The sequence below is a fragment of the Callorhinus ursinus genome, unplaced genomic scaffold (assembly GCF_003265705.2).
Source record: "Callorhinus ursinus isolate GAN/ISIS: 27379988/994484 unplaced genomic scaffold, GSC_fseal_2.0 scaffold12, whole genome shotgun sequence".
Taxonomy (NCBI): Eukaryota; Metazoa; Chordata; class Mammalia; order Carnivora; family Otariidae; genus Callorhinus; species Callorhinus ursinus.
In genome coordinates, this window is record NW_027397074.1 from 45,324,586 (window position 1) to 45,346,736 (window position 22,151).

General features: G+C 42.5%; 1 protein-coding gene across 5 annotated transcripts in view; it reads left to right on the forward strand.

The window, feature by feature from the left end:
• The window catches only part of PLEKHA8 (pleckstrin homology domain containing A8), a 67,396-nt gene extending 46,007 nt beyond the window's left edge, over nucleotides 1-21,389 (forward strand). The window contains exons 13-14 of one of the 5 annotated variants that reach the window (XR_012380269.1): nucleotides 5,272-5,333; nucleotides 20,570-20,643. Coding sequence is in view for 3 of the 5 variants with exons in the window: in XM_025873092.2 (XP_025728877.1) it covers nucleotides 5,272-5,333; nucleotides 10,400-10,597 (260 nt within the window). In the remaining 2 variants the exon portion in view is untranslated. Of the gene's footprint in view, nucleotides 1-3,241; nucleotides 3,855-5,271; nucleotides 5,334-10,399; nucleotides 16,285-20,569 lie in introns of those variants that run through there. The other 4 variants (XR_012380268.1, XM_073899016.1, XM_025873092.2 and 1 more) reach the window with 4 other exon arrangements.
• Nucleotides 21,390-22,151: the final 762 nt, after the last annotated feature.

The following is a 22,151-nucleotide window of genomic DNA, read 5'->3' on the forward strand; positions in this document are numbered from 1 at the left end:
ATGCTCTGCACGGTCCCCTCAACGGGACAGCATATTGCCGCATCCCTCACCTCAGAATGATTCCATAAATGTCAGGTAAACATTCATCCAACCAAGATCTCTAGCACAGAATGGGAAAATTGGTAATAAGATGCTCAGTTATGTATTTAATATAAAAAGCTTTCCCAGACAAGGAGGGCTGTGTGAGAGAGCTAAAGTCAGAACTCATGACCTGATACTGACAATCAAATCGTAACTTGACTAGTTATTCTGAAAATACTGTGGAAGAGGAATCAAGTCAGGACCTCTCCCAAACTACTCACCACATGCACCTTTCTCGAATGGCAGACGCGGCTTATAACACGTTTTTGTCTTGATGACGCCTAAAGTTAACAAAGGGTGTGTCTCTGGATACTTGTTTCACTTCTGTCCATTGGTTATTGATTTGGCTTTTCTTCATACAATTAATTTTGCCTGAAGCTTAGTCACTATTAAAGAATTCAGTACTTTCCTAGCTAGCTCAGTTTTTTGTTGTTTATTTTTTTGTTTTATTATAAATATTTAGACATTTAGCAAATATCTACCACTTGACCAAATATATAAAACAGTTCAATACTCTACCCATGTACCACCCCTTAACCCTGTTACTCCTTCCATTCTCCAGAGAAGATCTTCATCCTGAATTTGCTATTTATTATTATATAATACATGTTTTTATACTTTTACTGTATACTTATGTATCTATAAATAGTATCTAGAATTGTACTGCATATTTTAAACTCATATACATGGTGTCACATTGTATACATTATTTTTCACTCAGTTATTATTTTTCAGATTTATTCACTTTCCAACCTCTCCTGGTTCCTAATTCTTGCCAGGGACTGACTGCATAGTTCATTACAGAGCTAGGGTGATTGTCATCTCCTAAACTCAGTGAATGATTGACTCCACCTTTCCCCACTTTGCTTATCTACTAAGCTCTCTCTTAAAACTTAGATTGGCATTTCTCCTTTGTCTTCACTACAACCCCAAGTAACTTGACAAATTCTTACCAATTACAGATTGACAATAGAGAAACACTGTCATATATGCAATTCCTGGACAGAACAGTTATCTACCAACAGTAATTGAAAAGTTGTTCTCTCTCACATGCTACAACAGGTTTAGGCATAATCAATCTCTAAATACCTCAGCAAATTTCTGGGGCGCCTGGCTGGCTCAGTCCGTGGAACAGGTGACTCTTGATCTCAGGGTTGTAGGTTCAAGCCGCACATTGGATGTAAAGATTACTTAAAAATAAAATCTTTTAATACATGTTTACATACATATGTACCTCAGCACATTTCTGAGTTACCAGTAAAGAAATCACATTTATTTTGTTTCCATAAATAGAATAAGGTTCTACTTCTTGCCGGAAAATGGACATTTTTCATTTTCATTATTTTGTCTCACAAAGAGTGAACATTAGTTTTTTAGAATGGTTTAATGTGACAAGAATACCCCAAGTTCTCATTGTTTTTAGCTTTGTGACCTTGGCCAAGTCACCATCTCTCTGGGTCTTCTGTTTCTTGTTTTGTAAAAGGAAAAGAATTGGGCAAGGTGGTTGTCAAGGCTTCCTACTGAGAAATTTGGATTCAGTCTCTGAGGAACTGACACATCTCAAAGATCTGGGAGAAGGGGATGGGATAATTTATGTCTTTCAGAGGCCAAAAATACTTGCAGATTATAGAACACCCGTTATGATAATAAATGGATATTACAGTGAAGATTAATGTATTTCATTATCTAATCTTCTCTAGGTAACCAAAATAGGTCACGCTTAGACTTCATTTTATTTAATGTAGCCTCATGTGGCAGGGATATTTGCAGCCCTAGAAGTCAGCTAAGGACTTTTGGCAAGTTGTGTGTGTGTGTGTGTGTGTGTGTGTGTGTGTGTGTGTGTACGAGTTTTCTCTCATTTGTTGGTTTTAAATTGTAAGAGTGGTCTTCCTGGACCTGAGTCAGGACCTAGCCCAAATTTTCTGATTGATTCCTTCTTCTGTTAGACTTGCTGGCGCACATTTTGCACTGTGGCAAACTTGGCAAGGCGCAGGCCCAGCAAAGAATGGCTGCCTCCTCTAGGAGGGCCAGGCAGGAGTATACAGACCATGCTGCTCTACAGACACTCCCCCTTCCGTAGACCAGACTGCCCACATTGTTGGGACTCACAGCACCCTTGTTTTCCGGCTCTCCTAAAGAAGATGGCACAGAGAAGGGTTTCTGGGCTTTTTTGAAAGGTTAACTTAAACAGCAACATGTAGGAAAAGTATAGAGCCCCTGAGGTTGGAGTAGCACTGGAGCCAGAACCTCTGTAAACGGGTAGATTGTCCAGCAATGTGGAGCTGAAGACTGAAGGACCGAGACAGCTGCATTTGCTGCATACCGTCAAGAAATGTAAATCTCACCTCGTTACTTCCCTACCACAGTTCCCAATCAGAATGATCATGACTGTTAGATCATAGGACAGACTGTGTAGGAAAAAAGGCTAAGAGAATATGCCCCCAGAATGCCCACTGTGGTTATCTCTAGGAGGCATGATTATAGGTTTCTTTAGTTCCCTCCTTTTTGTGTTTTCCTTACTTTGAACAATGAGCATGCATTACTTGTGAAATCAGAAAAAATCAGGTAAGTGTTATATTTTTTAGAAGTGCCACTGGGCCTCCAGTGGGAATTTCAGAATCCCTGGCATGGCATATAAAGGTCCTCACCATTTGGCCCCAGCCCCAGTGATCTTCAGCCTCAGTGAACTACTCCCCATTGCACAGCATGCCCCCATCTCTCACAGCTCCTTGGTGCTTGCAGGCTGCACCCCCAGCCACCACCCTTCTCTCTGCCCTACCCAGCCTTTGAGACTTCTTTGCCCACATGTCTTCAGGCTGGGTTCGTTTCTGTCTTCTTTTTATTCCTACAGAAAGCACTGTATACACATCTTTAGCAGTTGTCAGTTTATATAATATCACTTTGTTAAATGGCTGGCTCTCATAAGCCCAGGGACTTTCTGAGGGCAGTGGACTGTCTGATTTTAAAATCACCCAAGGATCTCCCCCACCTTGCACAGTATGGGGTGTGTGGTAGAGCCTCATTCCATCGTGGATGTCCGCCAGATTTTAATGTCATTGAATTCCATCTGTTTACTTATAATGTCATTTAATACTTCGTCTAGATTAAGATCACAAGAAATAAAGTATTCCCACTATCTTATCTCTGTGACTTATTTCAGGAGTGAGCACCCATGGACCTGTACAATATCTTGCCAGCCCAAATGGCTTCTTGGAAAGGATGAGTGGAAAGTTGATTGTCTTCCTGATTTACCTCAGAGGCGGTGCCTACTATTTTCTGCCCATCTGCACTATCCACTTAGTGGGCCAGCAACCCTTTCTTCGCTCAGGTCTTACACCGCCTGCAGTGTCCCTGATAACATCTATCCCCTTGGAGAATCAGATAGACTTAAAGTGTGGCTCACATTGAAGACATATCTATGAGCACACCCTAAGTCTATTCAGACTGTTCTCCTAAGAAAAAAATTAAATTGAATCTTCAGTTCTCCTTTAAGCTGTTTGTAAGAGTCTTCATACTTATTGGGTGCTGGCATTTCCACCTGTTCCTAAAACCTTAGATAACCAGAGAAACCTGTTACATTTCTTTTATATAAAATACAAATTGTATTTTGTGCAAAGTTGAATTATGTACAATTGATAGTGGGGGGTGCTAAAAGTATTAATAAAGCCTTGTCCAAATTTTAAAAAGAAAAGTTGACAAGAAGTACATGATTTCAAAGCTAGAGGGCTTGAGTAAATTGTAAAATGTGTTTAAGCTACAGCCACATGGCCAGTAAAATGCAGATATCTGACATCCTTTGGTAGTATTTTGTGAGCCACATTGTTAACTGCATAAACTTGTGGCTGTGGTTCTGGTGTCTGCTTTTCTGTTATCTTAACATCTGCTCTTATAATTTGAAATATTTCTATATCCTATTATAATGTCACTTAAGCATTGATTAAATGGTGGTGGCACTTATACTGGTGCTGAAACTAGCACATGAAAATACTTAAGTTTGGAATAAAGTTTTTGGGTTTTTTTTTTTTTTTAAGATTTTATTTATTTGACAGGGGGTGGGAGCACAAGCAGGGGGAGCAGGCAGACAGAGAGGAAGAAGCAGGCTCTCCGCTGAGCAGGGAGCCCAACATGGGGCTCTATCCCAGGACCCTGAGATCATGACCAGAGCCAAAGGCAGATGCTTAACTGACTGAGCCACCCAGGCGCCCCTGGAACAAAGTTTGGATGTGATAAAGCATGATGAAGAAGGTCAGAGGATCCCCGTGATACCCTGTGCTATTATTTAGGAATGAGCACTCTGTAAACACTGAAGATGCCACTTAGAAATGAAATGGAGCGTTGATACATGTGCACTGTGGTGATATAGATCTGTGCCTCCGGAGGATGCATTTCCTCCTGTGGAAAAAACAGTTTTGAATTTTGCGTTGTGTTATTCAGATCCTTCAGGAACACATCCCTTGCATAAAATGCAATTATTTTGTTCTTGAGATTTTTTTTGTAATTAAAATTATTATATGCCAGTTTTTGAATCTCATTTTAAAACACATTGGAACAAAAATCATAGGTTTTTAACTTTAAAGTCTAGAATATGAATGATTTTCATTAATAGGTCTTACAAAGTCCTTTATAAGTAGCTTAGTAACTTAAGGCCATTCTTTCCATAGTAGTTTTAAAGGTTTCTTGGTTTAATACTGTATCTCCAGGGTCAGAGGGACACCTGGGACAAACATTTGACATCTCAGAAGAGAATGTTACAATTGAAAAGAGACTCAGAGATCAGGTTACAAAGAGGGAAACCGAGAGGACATCTAAGGGACTGACTTAGGGTCACACAGCATTCAGAGAACTGCATTTTTATACTCTTATAGTGTATTTTTTTCCAATATTCTCCCCCCCCCCTTATTTCCTGATATGGATGGGACTTTTCCCACCATGGTAATAAACTGAATTTCAGATACATTTACAAAAGGTAAGAATGGAATTATCTGTTTTTCTTAAAAAAAAAAAAAAATCTGTGTAGGCTTTTTCCCTACTCAAGACTTTTAGGGGCACATAATCTTGTAATTAGACTTTTCTCGTCAGTTCGTAATACCAATAGGATCATGCTACCATGTACTTGAGAAAGGAGGTGCTACAAATAGCACATCAGATTGTGGTGAAATCGTGGTTCATGGAGTTTTTCTTCTTTTCAAGATAACGCATATGGTAAAACATTACGGCAGCACCACGGCTGGGTGGTTCGAGGGGTTTTTGCGGTAAGTAATCCTCCTGCTTTCTAATGTTCTGATGGTCACAGCAAGATGTTTTGTTTGTTTTGTGTGCATGGCATTTCTGTTTGCTTTGTTCTCAAGAATAAGAACACAGTGTTGTCTATTTAAGTCTGTAGGTCTTTGTTGTATGGAAATGTTGGCAATAAAAAATGTCTAGACTAGAAAAGTCTGTTAGCATGCTTTTCCCTGTCCAGCTCCAGTGACCGTGTGGAGGTTTTGGTTGCCTTTCTGATCAGTGCAGAGATAGGCAGGAAGCTGCTGAAAATTCAGCAGTGATGAGAGACCAGTGGTGCCTTCAAGCTCATAGCTTCCTCTACTGCCCACTGTGTTCCATCCTTTTAATTCTCAGGTTTTAGTTGATTTTTTCTTCTGCTTAGTCAGATTTTATCTTTGAATATTAATTCAGTTGGCTGTGCCAGCAGCTAGAGCTTCTGAGAAACCTCTTGTTAGTCGGTTTTTTTCATTGTTGAAGGTGTTTGTCTTCATGTGTTTTGGCTCCTGTTACCCCGCTACTCCTTCCTTCCCAGCATGTTGACCTAAGAAGAACACATACCTGGGAATCCTAGTCCCCTGCACAAATCAAGTAGCCTGCTTTGTAAAATAGCAGGAGTAGAGGCCCCTTTATGTCAGCAGTCCTCAATGATTCTGTCATCTGAGGAGAGGTCAGCCTGAGGTACAACCGTGAAAAGGTAGAGTCTTGTGTAGGCACACTAGCAAACGCCACAGAGTGAGTGTTCCATGGAAGGTCATAGGGTAGAAATAGCTTGGCACATGTCTTTCACTAACTTAAAGGATAGGAGACATTATTTGCCTGATGTAAGGACTGTTTAGGTCATGATTTATTAGGGGGTAGGTAAAGAAAGTGGGAAGAATTGACAGTGGAAGAAGTAAAGTTCAGGGAAATGAAATGTGTTTTGAATGCGTGGAGATGACCAGCTCCATACCCCGGCACTCATTGCAGTAGGAGCCAGCGCCGTTGCAGCTGCAGAGTGCTCACACTCACCTTCAGTATGTGTGTCATAATCGTCACGAGAGCTGCCACTTGGCTGGTGGACACCTTCGTGGACCAGGCACAGTGCGAGGTACTCCCACATTCATTATCTTAGGTAATCCTCAGGATGTACTCTCACTGTTCTGCAAGTTCAGAACTGTTCACTCGAGTCCTAGAGTGAAGCTGTGGCAGAGCCCGGGTCTACACCCAGCTCCGCTGTGGGCAGGGCTAACGCGCATTGCCCGCATCACTGCGCTCCGCACTGGAGGCTGTGATGGAGAGGCTGCCGCCGAGGAGTTATGCAGTGCAGGGGTACATTCAGTGATCTCCCTGAGTAAACTGATTGCTCTCAGGAGCCTGAAACCCAGCTTCCCTGGTGAGATGACAAAGCATAAAAACACTGAATTGCCCTGTTTGCAAGAAACATAAATATCTTGTTGTAGTTGCTGTGGTCTAGAAGTCAGAGTTTAATCCTGACATGGTAAGGATCCAAGAGATGTTGCCGACAAGAATGCAAGTGTAGCAGAAAATTTAACCTAAGCAAGAGTCTTTAAGAGGACTTCTTAATTCATAGCGTTTTCCCCAGTATGTAGTAATCTAGACTCATAAAAAAAATATAGAAATCATGGAAGAATAGAAAGGGAAAAAATCAAAATGTCCATATTCTCACCACTCCATAATAACCATTTTTAACATTTTTGTGTTTTACCTTCTTAGTTTTTATTTTTATATATATTTATATATTCTTTTAATATTGTTCTATTTAATTTTATATATTTATATAAGTATATATCTCTATAGATATTTATAGTTTTATATCTACATGTTACATTTGTAAAATTGTTTTGTATAGTCTGTATGTGTATGTAAATTTTTTGATTATTATCTTGTATAATTTTGTATTATTTTCCTCCCACTTAACAGATTCTATCTTGGCCATTTTTAAATGCCATAAGGGTCTTTGAAAATCATTATTTTTAGTGACTGCATAATATTTCCCTAGTATGGAGGTGCCATGATTTATTTGCCAGTCTTTTGTAGAAGTTAGAAATTTAAGCTCTTTCCGAGTCTGTTGTTAAAATACAACAGCATTCATTTACATACCTTTTTTAGTAAAACTCTTTTATTTCCTAAAAATAGGTTCCTAGAAGTGGAATTGTTATGTCTAATACTAAGAACTATTAGAACTTAGAATTTTGAGCACTTGCCATGCACCAGCTGTTAAGTGCTTTACATACAGTTAGTAATCTCATAATTACAAAGTATGTTCTCTTACTTACCCTATCATAGACAAAGAAACCTGAGACACAAGAGGTGAGGTGATACACCCGAAGTTAGAGAGGAAGAACATTCTGAAGGCTCTTGATATTATTGCCAATAATTTTTAATAGTTGTTGGTTTTTAAGAAAATAGATTATGTTGAGCATTTCCCAACAGCCATATACATAGAAGAGCTAGCTTGGCCCTTCCAGACTCTCTTCTGTTACTCCGCGAGTCATCCCTACTGTACAAAGTATACTGTTTCCCATTGTGCTAAGTGATCAGCAGGGGGCAGAGTCTTTAGCTGCTCTCAGTTGCTCCAGGAATCATCATCTACACTCCAGGAATTTGAGTCATTTACCAGCCAGATAGTGAACTTTCATCTTCAGGCGGTTGTAATTCAAAGGACGGAAGCCCAGCCCAGGCTCTACCTCCAGCATGCATCCTAACCATTTGTCATTTGACCTTTTTCGTTTCCTCCTCAGTTGAGTTCAATCACTGGTTCCCAAGTAGACTTGACTGCATCACAGTCCTCTGGGAACCTTTGAGAAATACATTCTCGAGAAAACTTTTCACAAATTATATTGTACCTAAATACACGGGCAGAGGGCTTGATTTTGTTGTTCTATTCAAAAGTCCAAAAAGGTTATAACAAAAAATAGTCCCTGCCTTCTGTCCACACTTTCCCAGACTCGCTCCAAAGAGGCTGCCACTTTCAACTACTGTGACTATTTCTTCCAGTACCTCCATAATCCTAACAACGTTTTCTGTTCTTTTTGGCCTCATCAATTTTAGTCAATAATGTTGACTTTCTGTTATGATTAGAATTTAGCTTTCTTTAGACCTCACTATCTCTACCTCCCTTCCCCTGCCTCTACCTTCCCAATATAATTATATCACAGGTTAACATGATGAAGATGAGCCAAAAGTCACCATCATTCTGAACTCATAGATATATCATGTTATCTCTGTTGGTTTTTGTTTGGTTTTTTTGGAGACTTCCCTTCCAGAACTTTCTAAACTGAATGCCAATCTTAATTAGCTATTCAGGCCTGTTGTACTGCTATGACCTAGGACTCTTCTTTACAAGTTTTCCTGTGCTGAATCCCCATCTCACACCAACTTCCCAGGTTTTGTTACTTCCTATTTGTTGATCTAATCCCTTGTTTTAGTGGTGTCTTCTAGTAGCTTCCTAAAAATGGTACAAGGGAGCTAAACTTCTGAGTTCCTGCATGCCTGAAAATGTCTTTATTCTGCCCTTCTTTTCTAGAGAGATGCTTTGGTTCTTGTAGAATTCTAGGTTGATAATAATTTTCTCTTAGAATTTTGAAGGCAGTCCTCTCTTGTCCTTTAGCTTCCACTGTTAACTGCTGTAGAATCTGTTGACATTCTAGTTCCTGTTCCATTGTATATAAACTGCTCCTCACCCCCTTCATGCTTCCAGGATCTTTATCCATTCTAAAATTCTAAAATTTCTAAATTTTATGATATTCTCCTTTTAGTCTTTATCATTCATTCTGCTGAGTTACTGGGTAGGTCTTTAAATCTGAAGACTCATATCCTTCAGTTCTAGGAGATTTTCTCACATTATTTTTTAGATAATCGCCTTCCCTTCATTCTCTGCTCTCTCCCATATACTTCTACCATTATTTCAGTATTTGGCACATGTCAGAAAGTGGGCTAAATATGTCATACATATTCCATTAATCTTTCAAATAAGGAAAGTGGTACCAGTCCTCTTCTACAGATGAGGAAAGAAATGGAGGCTCTAAGAGGTTAAGCAGCTTGCTTAAATTTCTCAAGCTAACGTGAAAGATTTGGGATTCACGTCTAGGTCTCCTTCACCCAAGCCTGTGCTTTAACCACTGCATGATCATGCCAGTCACTCTCCAATTGCAAAAAGGCAGTGGCTTGATTCTCAAAGACTTTTAAAGAGTAAGGAAGCTCAAGAAGAGTGTAGAGTAATTAATTCAAGATTCCAAAGTCTCCAGAGCTGTCAGCAGAGCCAATCCAGTGGATCCCAGACAGCAGATTTTGGCACACTTAGGGAAGAGCTGGCCTACAAAGGGAAGAGAGCTATCCGGAGCCTAGGAACTATTCCACCAGGAAAGTGGTACGGTGTGGCAGCATGATTGAAAAACACACAGAGTCGCTTCTAAGTTCAGATCCTGGCCCTGACACACATTAGCTATATAATGTTCATCTGTAAAATAGGGATATCTACTGCACAGCGTCCTTATACACATTAACTGGGATAAAATATGTTACAGCATCCGTGCACAAACAACAAGTGTGAGCTCCCTTCCCTTTTAGAAAATATTCAAGGGTGCAGAGGAAATACCCATGTGGGGAAAAAGAGAGATAGGCCTCTATGGAGATGGGACACAAATGAGTGAGGGGCCCTGGAAGGCTGGCTACGTGGGAACACGACTGTGGGAGCAACTTGCACGTGATGGATTCTGAGGATGCAGAGGGAATAGTCTGGATCACACTGGGCATGAGGAGGGAGCTTTCCTCAAACTCGTTTCTCTCAGCACTCCCTGATTTGTTGGCATCGTTCGTCCCCAGGATGGCCCAATACACACTTGCTTCTTCCAGCCTTAGCATTTGTTGTGTTGGTGTTTGAAATATAATTTTAGCGTGCATGGATTGGAAGGGTATATTCCTGCTGTTTTCCTCTTGCTCTCCTAGTCGCTGTGTACGTGTGTGAGTGTGTGTGCGCGTGTGCACTTGTGCATAAGAGGATGGCGGGCAACAGCAGAAGACGTGCTGCGGATTCTCACGGGCAGTTCTTTTGCAGTTAGCTCTGAGGGCAGCTCCATCCTATGAAGATTTTGTCGCCGCATTAACCATAAAGGAAGGCGACCACCAGAAAGCAGCTTTCAGTGTTGGGATGCAGAGGGACCTCAGCCTTTACCTCCCTGCCATGGAAAAGCAGCTGGCGATCCTGGACACTTTATACGAGGTCCACGGACTGGAGTCTGATGAGGTGGTATGACGCCTGCAGGACCGCGCCGCCTCCTAACTTCAGGGAATAAAGTCTGCTAAAGTGTTTCATTGCCCTGCTTGATTTCCAGCAGCAGCTTCAGCCCTCTCCAACCCCTTCCTTGTGGGGATGGAGAGAAGGAGGCAAAGCCTAGTGCTTTTATATATAATTTTTAAAATGCATATGTCTTTTGTGTGTTTAAAAATCAAGGTGCTACATATTTCAGTTCAAAGGGCCTCCTGGAAACCAAATCATAGCTGTTCTATTAGAATTGAACAGCAAGTTGTAAGAGCAGAGTTAACAAATGAATTTGTCGGTATTGTGTTTTGTTTTTACCTTTTACTTTTAATGAGCCTCCCAAACCCAAGCTGAAGATGAGCAAATTCTGTATCAAGGAATATAACACATAGCCAGTGTTTCAGTCCACTTAGACTAAAAACTGGGGGGAAGCTAAGTCCCTTTGTTGAAGCTATTGAAATGTAGAGTCTGGTGTTCCTAGACATTCAGAGAATCCTCTTCTCCATGGCTTTGTAGGCAAGAAGAGCCTGTGTCGTCCAGGTGTTCGGGGCACTGGTGTGGGCCTGTCAGTGTGGGAGGAGGAAGACACAAGGAATGCCATCCCTGTTTATGTGAGGGGAGACTGTGGCTCCTAAGGGATGAGTGGTGCCCTAACTCCAAGCCAGCGAAGCAACATGTCATCTGTGATGACCCCTATCTAGTGGGGTCTTTGCCAGCGTGCTTTCCCGTGTGTCATCTGAGTTGGACATTACAGTGAAACTGACATCCAGGCTTATTATCCATTTCAGAAGTAAGGTTGAGAGATTGAGGGATTTGCTCACAGTCACACAGCTTCTAATTAGAGGATGCAGGTCATTGCAGAGTGTGATCTGGACCACTTCTGCATCAAAATCACACGGAGTGCTTCTTCAAAAAGCAAATTCCCCAGCCTTACCCCGACCTGAAGAACCAGAATAGTTCGGGTGGGACTTAGGAATCTGCATTTGAATAAACTGTACCGGTGATTCTCCTGCACCCAGGGTCGAAGATCCACAAGATTGAATTCCAGTTTAAATTCTAATTTACAGGACTCCCCATCTTCTGCATGAACAAAATGATAGGTCCTTCTTTTCCCAGAGAGGAAGAGGCTTTCATCGAAATAAAATAGTTAAAGGGAGAGCGAGAAGTGGAGCAAGTTTACTCACAGTTTTCTTGATTGCATGGGCCGCAGCGCCCAGCCAGCAGGCTTGGACGTTGCACTCAGGGACCACAGTTTTGAATGTGCCATCTGACCAATCTCGGGATGATTGCCAGTCGTGAAGGGCAAGCCAGCTACAGCTGCTTATCAACCTCAAAAGCTTTGGGACTGTGTCTGAATTGAAAGGTGGGATTTAAACTTGCATCCAGCAGTGCTAGGTAGGCATTCTCCTGGAGTGTGTGATGCCAGGAGACTCTAGTAGGCCAAGCGGCCATGAGTGGGTGTGGGCGGGAAGTCATGGTGGCTTTCCCACCTGGGGCTGCTTCCTTCTAGTAGCTAGAAGAGAAGTTCCAGCAGGAGGTGGTGCCCCAGAGTAGAAGGGGAGCTCCTTCAAAGGGCACAGGTGAATGCTACGTGAGCAGCTTCAGATGATACTTTCCTGGGGCAAAGAGAACCCTCTCTTTAGGCAGAGGTAGATGTAGAGAGGGGTTTTGATTTTGTCTTTTGTCTTTAAACAAATTAGCATTTATTTAGCTCAGGTTAATGAAACAGGTACTCCACTCACTAAGGACTTCTGGAAAATGCTTAAACTTAGAAAAACAAATGTTGTAAGGCTGGGGAAAAAGGTGCTAAAATAATATTGATTCTTTCGTATTTTAGCACTTGCTGTTGGCAACTGCTGAGGGGGTGTGTCATTTCCCCCCCTCCCACGAGTAGTTAGCGTGGATCTCCTCTGGTTAGTGTGAGTATGATGGCAGAACTAGAGGATAATTCCGACTTCCTGCCCCTGACTTAGCCTTCTAAAAGGGAAAAAGAAAAAAACAGCCAGTTTTTGCTTGAACCTTGGATGAGGACCCTTTAGGCATTGTGCGGTTGGGAGGGGATGCCCCCGGGAGACTGTAAGTGTCTGTCCTGAGCAACCGCCACTGCCCCCTGTCACCTCAGCTGACCTCGCGTCGGCTCCTGGAGAAGGGGCCGGCACACTGAAAACACCACAGATTGGCCGCCGAGGCTCCTGATACACACAGAAAGCTGCTCAGCATGGCCCTTTCACATTTATTAGGTACTGCCTTGGTTTATAGAACTCCGTTTTCTGGGGAAGAAGGGTTTAATATTCTCTAGGACCCTTGGGAACCCAGATCAGGATAGCTTGAATAACTTGAATAGCTTGTATTTTGTACTCCGCCTTTTCCCACTCCTGTAGAAAGGGGGTAAGGTTTTTGACAGGTATTTTCCTCACTGGAGCATGTTCAGTTTGCCTGAGATGTATAAAGCTCGGAGGGTCCTAAATAAAAGCTTAGATTAGGTGATATACTAGGTGATAAATTCAACTTGACCGGAAGTTTGGCACAGTCCGAGCTTCCTCCTGGATCTACGGCGTCAGCTTCTAGTTCAAGTACTACTCTGCAGGTACCGCCTAAGATGGGAACAAAGTGAAAAGATGGGTAAGACCTTTTCTCTGTGCTCCTCCAAGCTCTCTGGGGCGTCTCAGCTTTCTTACCCCCAGCCAGTGAGGGGATGAACACACGAGTATGCTTGTGCACAGAGAAATCACCTGGCTCTCATTGCTCAAAACATTTTTAGGAGTCCTTTTTTAGAGTAACCTTTAGAGAGATCCTGAAGAAAAAGGTAATTTGTCTTCTAGGTATCAGTAGAAGCTAAGAAACATTTGGATAATCCCTTACGAAGTGCTTGCAAACACAGCATCTCATCATGTGTGCACCTGTCCCCACAGGAGAGGCCAGACTTGACACGTAGGAGGGATCAATGTATATTTGTCCAGGGGAACAAAATCCTTTCTGTGATGGCAATTTTTTTGTCCTTTGAAAGTAAATTTGATTCACTGTAGCTAATCCTGGTGAAAAATGTTAAGTTGGAGGGATACCTGTTGGGGGCAAAACCAACTTATGACTGTGAGATGGAGATGATTTTCTTGTCAGCTCTTGATCCGGCCCTGCAGGGGGTTCTAGAAGCAGGGCTCTCAGGATGTGGAACATCTCAGTCCCTGGGGAATGGACTTTGAAAGGTGGTGTTCATTAGGATGTGTAAGTAGTGGCTTGAGGCACCTTGTTATCACTATTTGCATGTCATTCTGAACATAAAGCTTCCTCAGATGCCAGTTTGCACGAAAAGGGGTAGCTGAGCCTCAACTGCTTCCCTCTCCTGTTTTCTCTTACGGAAGATTGCCAGCAGAGCCCCCTCCGAACACCAAATCCATTGCCTGTCTTAGCTGGTCTGCCCCATTCCTCGCAGCGTCCCGTAACGCGTTTGGGGAGCACCTGGTACAGACCTAACCCAGGGTGAGGTGTCCAGTCAGTGCAGATTCTCTTCCCCTCTTGGACTTCCGGAGCTTCTTTAAAGACCCTCCATTCCCATTTGTAGCTATAAAGCAGGTGGCCACCGTGTGCGGGAAGTGACGTCTCCTCCGATGAGCGCTGCTGGAAAAGTGTGCGGGCTTCTCTTTTTGATTCTTAATTGGACATACGTGTATTTCCCAAAAGTTAATGCTTTCAACTTTATATTTTCGGAACAGTTCTTTTAATTAAGAGAAATACGTGGTAGGAGCCAGTAAATACAGTACACCTTTCTTTATTAAATTTGAGATAAGGGAGCTGAAGTAAGAGGCATCATGTTAAGGAGACTTAATCTGATGATGAAAGTCATACATGTGAAGAAACATCTAAGGCAGTAGAAAGAGTCAGAAGGTCATGAGCAATATAAGATGATGTGAGGCAACTTTCTGAAAGAAAACTATTTTTATGGTTTTTTTCGATTTAAATGACTACATCCCACGAGAAGTTGGTTACTTAACGGTGCATTTCTGAATCATTGATTAAAATCAGTTGCTTCTGGTTTTAGTCCTAGGTTTTACAACTCTTCAGCTTCCCTATTCAGATGTTTTGTGTTTTTTTTTTTTTTTTAAGGTAACCTACCAACCTTCTTTACGTTTTTAGATTTAGAATTTGTAAGTAAAGTATTTTTTAAGCCATTGTTCTGTTAGCTGAGCTGAAGTGTTTGGTCTGAGAGGGCCTGACTTCAGGTGCTCTTTGTGATCAGGTACAGGCTGCACAGCGGCATCGGTGTGTACGCTAAACCTGTATCCCTGGGAGGCGCTTGTCGAGGGCTTTACTTAGAACTACGTTCTGCTTCCGGATGTCCCTTTGTAACCTGCAGTTGCTTACTCAGGGCTTTCATAGTAATGACATAAAAAGATACTTAGTAGCTCTCTGATGGTATTTTAAGACTACTTATCAATTATAAGGTTGTTAGGGATCCATTCAACAACTCCATGAACATACTGTTCACTAGACCCTCTCTGGAAACGCTCCGGTCCCCATCCTGTCGCAGCCAGTAGTCGTGTGTGCCGAGGCCATTTGCGTGATTTCTCGCTGCACTGCTGCACTGAGGGACTCCAGGGCATGATTCAGGAATCAGTGGCAGTACAGTTGACGCATGCATGGGTCTTTCTCCTCTACTGTCTTGATATAGCCTTTCATTAAAAGGAAAAAGACCTACCACTACTCTGTAATGCAAGAGTTTGCGAGATTTTTTTGGTTTCCCTTTTTAATCACTTCTCTTTCAGAGTGAACAGATGTTTTCAGCTAAGCTATGTGAGAACACAAGAAAGAAATCCTGCTTGTTTTGAGCACCATTCTTTCTATTACATAGATTTTAAAGTGTGATCAGTATTTCCTCCCTGTACTTTATAAACAGCAACCACCCTGGGATGGCTGGCACTCCTTGGGAAACGGATGACGTCCCAGACTCCTGTGTACGTGTCTCTCCATAGGTGTGTGTGGAGTCAGGGATGACAGGAAGGGTGATAGAAGTATTCTGTTGCTTCCCAGAAGGCTAATGAGCCAGTGTCATGGCATGTTTGATGTCTGAGTCCCCAGTGTCATGACAGTTTCACTAGAATGTCAATAAACAGCCCAACTACCTCACGTGAAATTGGCTGTGGACAATCTGTGTCAGATGAGACATGCATTTAAGGTTGACTTAGTCTGGTTAGTAGATTGAACAAAATGATGTCTCTATAAAGAAGAAAAACATTAGACCAGATGCCAAAGGCTACCATGTACATAGATTTCCTCGGATTAATTTTGTAAGTCAGTGTTGAATTCCAGCCCCAGCATTCTTATCTCGAGTGTTTGTGGTCTCATAGATCCGTGCACTTTGAATACCTGTCACGTGCAGTCTTGTGTTAACTGTCCTTGTTCTAAAACATTTTGAATGCGCAGCATAATGGCAGTAGAAAGCAAGTGTCAAGTAGTTTGTTGGTTTGTTAATTTTAATGGGCCTTTACTTAGAATATAATGTGTTGGAGCCATTGGGGACCAACCAGTGAATGAGAATTTCATGTTTAGTGTTCATGTTAAACTCTGTCCAAGTTCTTACTCTCTATCTTGTGGGGAGGGTTTTACTTTTTTTGCAAAAATGTTTGAAAACATCTGTCAGATTTTATATTCGTTAGTTATAATAAACTTATTTTTAAAGTATTTTATCAAGTGCTTCTCTTAAAGATGTTTGTGTGCATTTCTGCTTATTTGAATAAGCCAATTATAAGTATCATTTGTGGAACACATACTGTTTGCCAGGCATCATTTTAAGCCCTTTACAATATTAACACATTTAATTGTCCTACTTTCTCTGTAAGGCCAGTACTGTTGTTATCCTCAAATCACAGATGAGAACACTGAGGTGCAGACTGAGGGAAGCCCCTAACCTAAGATCCCACAGCTGTTAGGGAGGAGAGGCCAGGCTACAAACTCAAGCAGCCTAGCTCCAAAATCTATATAAAACTGGTTAAAACCGGGCGCCTGGCTGTCTCAGTCCGTTAAGCGTCCAACTCTTGGCTTTGGCTCAGGTCGTGATCTCAGGATTGTGGACCAAGCCCGTGTCAGGCTCCGTGCAGTGGGAGTCTGCTTGAATAATCTCTCCCTTTGCCCATCCCCCACACTTGTGCTCTCTCTCTTTCTCTCTCATGCAAATAAATAAATATTTTTAAAAAATGGTTAAAACCTAAACAAAAATTAATTTTTGAAGCACCAAAAGACCTCTGTAATGGCATTGCCCTGGGTGTTCCTAGCATTCTAGAAAGATTAGCTCCTTTCATGGTAGCTGTGTTCTTTGGCCTGGTTTAATTCTGTTTTCAGAGAAACCACAAATGCAGAAGAGAAAGAGGAGTTTGCTATGCATAATATTTGAGTGGCTTTGTGATTAATAAGTTTACATTCCATAGTCGATACTTTTTGGCTTAAATCATTCAACGCCAAAGTAGGGTTGAACCTGTTGGGTGTTCTGTCTCATACACTTGTTGGCGGATGTTAGGATACCTGCAGATATAGATAGATCTGCATGGCTGGTGTTGGGGTGCTGCCTTGTCCATGGAGAGAAGCTTCCCACGTATTGCCCACATGAGGCCTCCTCTCCAGCCACCTGTTTAAATACATGAGCCGAGCCAATTCGAAGTGGAGGAAGCAGGACAGAAGGAAGAGAAGAAAGTGAAGAAGTGAAGTGTGGTGGGTACTTGAGCACAAGGAGTCGGCTGGAGTGGCCATGTTGAGCCACACGCAGGAGAAGCAAGTCTCACTGAGGAACTGTGTAGTTGCCAGGGCAACCACAGACATTCTCTGAAGGCCACCTTTCCCATTCTGGAAGCCTCCTTTCCTGCCCTGGGATTCCTCCCCTGGAGAAACCTGGACCTTTACTACATAGCCCCAACCTTTTTGCTTACACCACCTCTGGTGGGCTTCTGTCCTTTGAAACAATCACTATGATGAGCATGTGTGTCTTTGTTCCACACCGAATATGGGCAAATCTTAAAGAAAAAGCAAAGTGACATTCATTGAAGAACCACCACCACTGTCTTCCTTGCTGTATAAAATGGGAGTACCTGTCCATACCTGAAGTCAGTCTGTATGAGCTCTGCTTATTCTAAGTTATAGACACGTCCCCCACAGAACCCTAGGAGCTTTTTTGTAATGCATTTGTTCTTAGAAATCTTAAACGTCCGTACTGCCGGAGATGGCTGTGTGAGGACCAGCTATCTCTCTCCTGCCTTCACCACACCTACCAGGAGCAGTGCTCTCAGCTCCTCCCTCTGGAGTACTTGGGAGCCATGAAAAGATAAGCTTCCTGGAGGATGAACAAAGGTGTGACAACCGACAGAATGGGAGAAGGTATTTGCAAATGACAGATCAGTTAAAGGGCTAGTATCCAAAATCCATAAAGAACTCCTTAAACTCAACACCCAAAGAACAAATGATCCAATCAAGAAATGGGCAGAAGACATGAACAGACATTTTTCCAAAGAAGACATCCAAATGGCCAACAGACACATGAAAAAGTGCTCAACATCGCTCGGCATCAGGGAAATCCAAATCAAAACCTCAATGAGAAACCACCTCACACCCGTCAGAATGGCTAAAATTAACAAGTCAGGAAACAACAGATGTTGGGGATGCAGAGAAAGGGGAACCCACCTACACTGTTGGTGGGAATGCAAGCTGGTGCAGCCACTCCGGAAAACAGTATGGAGGGTCTTCAAAAAGTTGAAAATAGAGCTACCATATGATCCAGCAATTGCACTGTTGGGTATTTACCCCAAAGATACAAATGTAGGGATCCGAAGGGGTACGTGCACCCCCATGTTTATAGCAGCAATGTCCACAATAGCCAAACTGGAATGAGCCAAGATGTCCAACGACAGATGAATGGATAAAGAAGATGTGGTGTGTGTGTGTGTGTATATATATATATATTATATATGCATGCAGTGGAGTATTATGCAGCCATCAAAAGGAATGAAATCTTGCCATTTGCAATGATGTGGATAGAACTGGAGAGCGTTATGCTGAGTTCGCTCAATCAGAGAAAGACATGTATTATATGACCTCACTGATATGAGGAATTCTTAATCTCAGGAAACAACCTGAGGGTTGTTGGAGTGGTGGGGGGTGGGAGGGATGGGGTGGCTGGGTGATAGACATTGAGGAGGGTGTGTGCTATGGTGAGTGCTGTGAATTGTGCAAGACTGTTGAATCACAGATCTGTACCTCTGAAACAAATAATACATTATATATTTTAAAAAAGAAGAAGAAGAAGATAGCAGGAGGGGAAGAATGAAGGGGGGGAATCGGAGGGGGAGATGAACCATGAGAGATGATGGACTCTGAAAGACAAACAGGGTTCTAGAGAGGAGGGGCGTGGGAGGATGGGTTAGCCTGGTGATGGGTATTAAAGAGGGCACGTTCTGCATGGAGCACCGGGTGTTATACGCAAACAATGAATCATGGAACACTACATCAAAAACTAATGATGTAATGTATGGTGATTAACATAACATAAAAAAAAAAAGACCACGTTTGAATATCTGTCCTGAGTTCCAATGGGTAGGAGAGTAGAGCAGCCTCGATCATGAGGAACCAGCTACGGAGAGGCTACATCTGCTGTTTGGTATTCCAGAATCTGAATACTGGTACATTTTCTGTCCTGATATTATACAATAACATGGGTTCACCTGGAAAATCTGTGCTTAGTGGCCATGATGGAGAAACCAAAAGAGGAATTAGGACCATCCTAGAGTTGATATTTTTATTTCTTCTTACATTCATATGTGTCAATCAGATGCCTGAGACCTTTTATACAAGCACACCTCACGTGTGTATTTACATTTTACACACACACACACACACACACACACTGACACTCATCATCACCACCCTTCTTTCCATAGGCACGAAATAGAGATCCGCCTTTGGAGCAGGGTGCTTCAAGTTGATAGAGAGTTGATGAGTGTGGACGGTCCGACATCAGCACTGGGGACACAAACCACATTTGGGCAGTTTGCTGGGTAATCACATCTTTTTCAGAGAACAGAACTGTCACATCGTTGCTAACACTGAGTGTGTGGCCAATTTTAGGGCTTTTTGCTTTGGCTTGACAGTCTAAGTTGTCGAAAAGTTTTTAGATGTTTTAAAAGTCAAATCTTGCTTCAGGGTTCTGCATGAGATCGCTTTCAACAGTCCCTTTCACCTTTCCCCTGACCATTACGTGTCACTGACCAAACCTTCCCCTGGCTTTTGTGAATCACGGGGGCAGACGGGGTGACTTTCTGCCTGGTTCCTCCTGATTGAGACCTGGCTTTCTACTCCCTTTCCTGCAAACATGCTAAATGCATTCATCTCCAGATAGCAGCCTCCTTAAATTACACTTCAGGTGCAGGTCACTCACCTGGGCTGTGGTCTTGAGCTCCAGCCAGACCTGATCTTCCACCTTTGGATGTCCTACCTTCCTCTGAAAGCCCAGGTCCAAACTTGGTTGCCACTTAAGCTTTGCCATTTAAGTCAGAGTAGCATCACCATGATGTCGGTCTCTCAGGCAGGAGATTCAGACACCGTGCCTCACGTCCGCTCTCTCCACCCAGTTGGTTATGAGGACCTGCCTCAGCCTCCAAACTCCAATGGCTACAGCCTCGACCTCTGAGTTCAGAGATCTTTCAGCCTGTCTGCTACTGCCTACCAAATCTGAAAACACTTTACAACGACTCCATGCCGTGGTTCAAGTTCCTTCACAAACTCGGAATGCCTTTTCCCTGGCCCCTTCCTCAAAGCCCAGATTGAACCTCTCCTCAAAAGCTGCCCCCCACAATAAATCCCAGCCATCAATTTCACCTCAACTCCTCCTGCATTTTTAAATAATACCGCATAAGTTAGAATTTAGGGATGGAAAGCATGACTCCAGGGGAATTAGACTAATACTTTGGTGTCTTTGTTTGTTGGTTGTAGCACCTTCCTCACCAAATCCTGAACTTCACCTTGTCCAAGTCAGAGCGCCAGCAGCCAACAGTGCCTTCCTTGCCCATGGGAGGATTCTAGAACTGTCTTTGAAGTTGGGCATTACCTCACACAGTGTTCCCCTGGTTCCTCCAGATGTCTTAGTTCCATTATCCAGCTAGTTAAAAATACTTGAAGCAAAACCATACACATCTCTTCCTTTCTTTGCTACTCAAGAAATACTCTGAGTACCTGACCGCTCAGAGTATAAATAATTTGTGTTTTTTAAAATATTTTGCCTTGTTAATACAGGTATAAAATGTTTTCTAAACGGTGCTTATGTGTATCACATTATGAACAATTAGAAGACAAAGTCCAGCTCATGGGTTTCAGCTCTGCTTGTACGTTTAAATAAATCACTAGAAAGACTCAAACAAGCAAATAAAAACACTGATGTCTAAGCCTCTCCTAATCACTTAAATCAGGCTCTGAAATGCCGCCTGTCACTTGTATTGGTAAAATCTCCCCGGCGATTCTGATACACAGCCCAGATTGAGAACCCAGAGCTTCTGGTTTAGACGTTTAAAATGGTGCTTTGCAGGGCACATGGCTGGCTCACTTGGTAGAGGATGCAACTATTAATCTCAGAATCCTGAGTTCAAGCCCCACATTGGGCATGGAGCCTAGATAAAAAAATTTTTAAAGATTTATTTATTTGTTTTAGAGAGTGTGGGGAGGGGGGAATGGGCAGAGTAAGAGGGAGAGAGAATCTGGAGCAGACTTCCTGCTGAACGGAGAGCCTGACACGGAGCCGAATCGCATGACCCTAAGATCATGACCTGAGGGCGCCTGGGTGGCTCAGTTGGTTAAGCGACTGCCTTCGGCTCAGGTCATGATCCTGGAGTCCCAGGATCGAGTCCCGCATTGGGCTCCCTGCTCAGCGGGGAGTCTGCTTCTCCCTCTGACCCTCTTCCCTCTCATGCTCTCTATCTCTCATTCTCTCTCTCTCAAATAAATAAATAAAATCTTTAAAAAAAAAAAGATCATGACCTGAGCCAAAGTCAAGAGTCAGATGCTTAACTGAATGAGCTACCCATAATTGGTGACCAATTTTTATTTTTTATTTTTTTTAAAGATTTTATTTATTTGAGAGAGAATGAGAGAGAGCACATGAGAGGGGGGAGGGTCAGAGGGAGAAGCAGACTCCCTGCTGAGCAGGGAGCCCGATGCGGGACTCAATCCCAGGACTCCAGGATCATGACCTGAGCCGAAGGCAGTCGCTTAACCAACTGAGCCACCCAGGTGCCCTGGTGACCAATTTTTTAAAAATTTTTTTAATTAATAAAATTGTGCTTTGGGTTTTTTTTTTAAGGGTAAATAAGACCACATCACAGAATCTCCATCCCCTAAAACCTGACAAAATGAACTACCAAACTAAGTAAAAATTTTAAAGGTGAAAATCAGTAAAAAAAAAAAAAAAAATTCACAATTGCTTGCAGAGAAGCAAGGGAAGGAACCCGACCTTGTCATTAAGCCCTCAACGTCAAAAGATGATCACCAAAGAAAAAGACCGGATTTTCTGGCAAGAATGAAA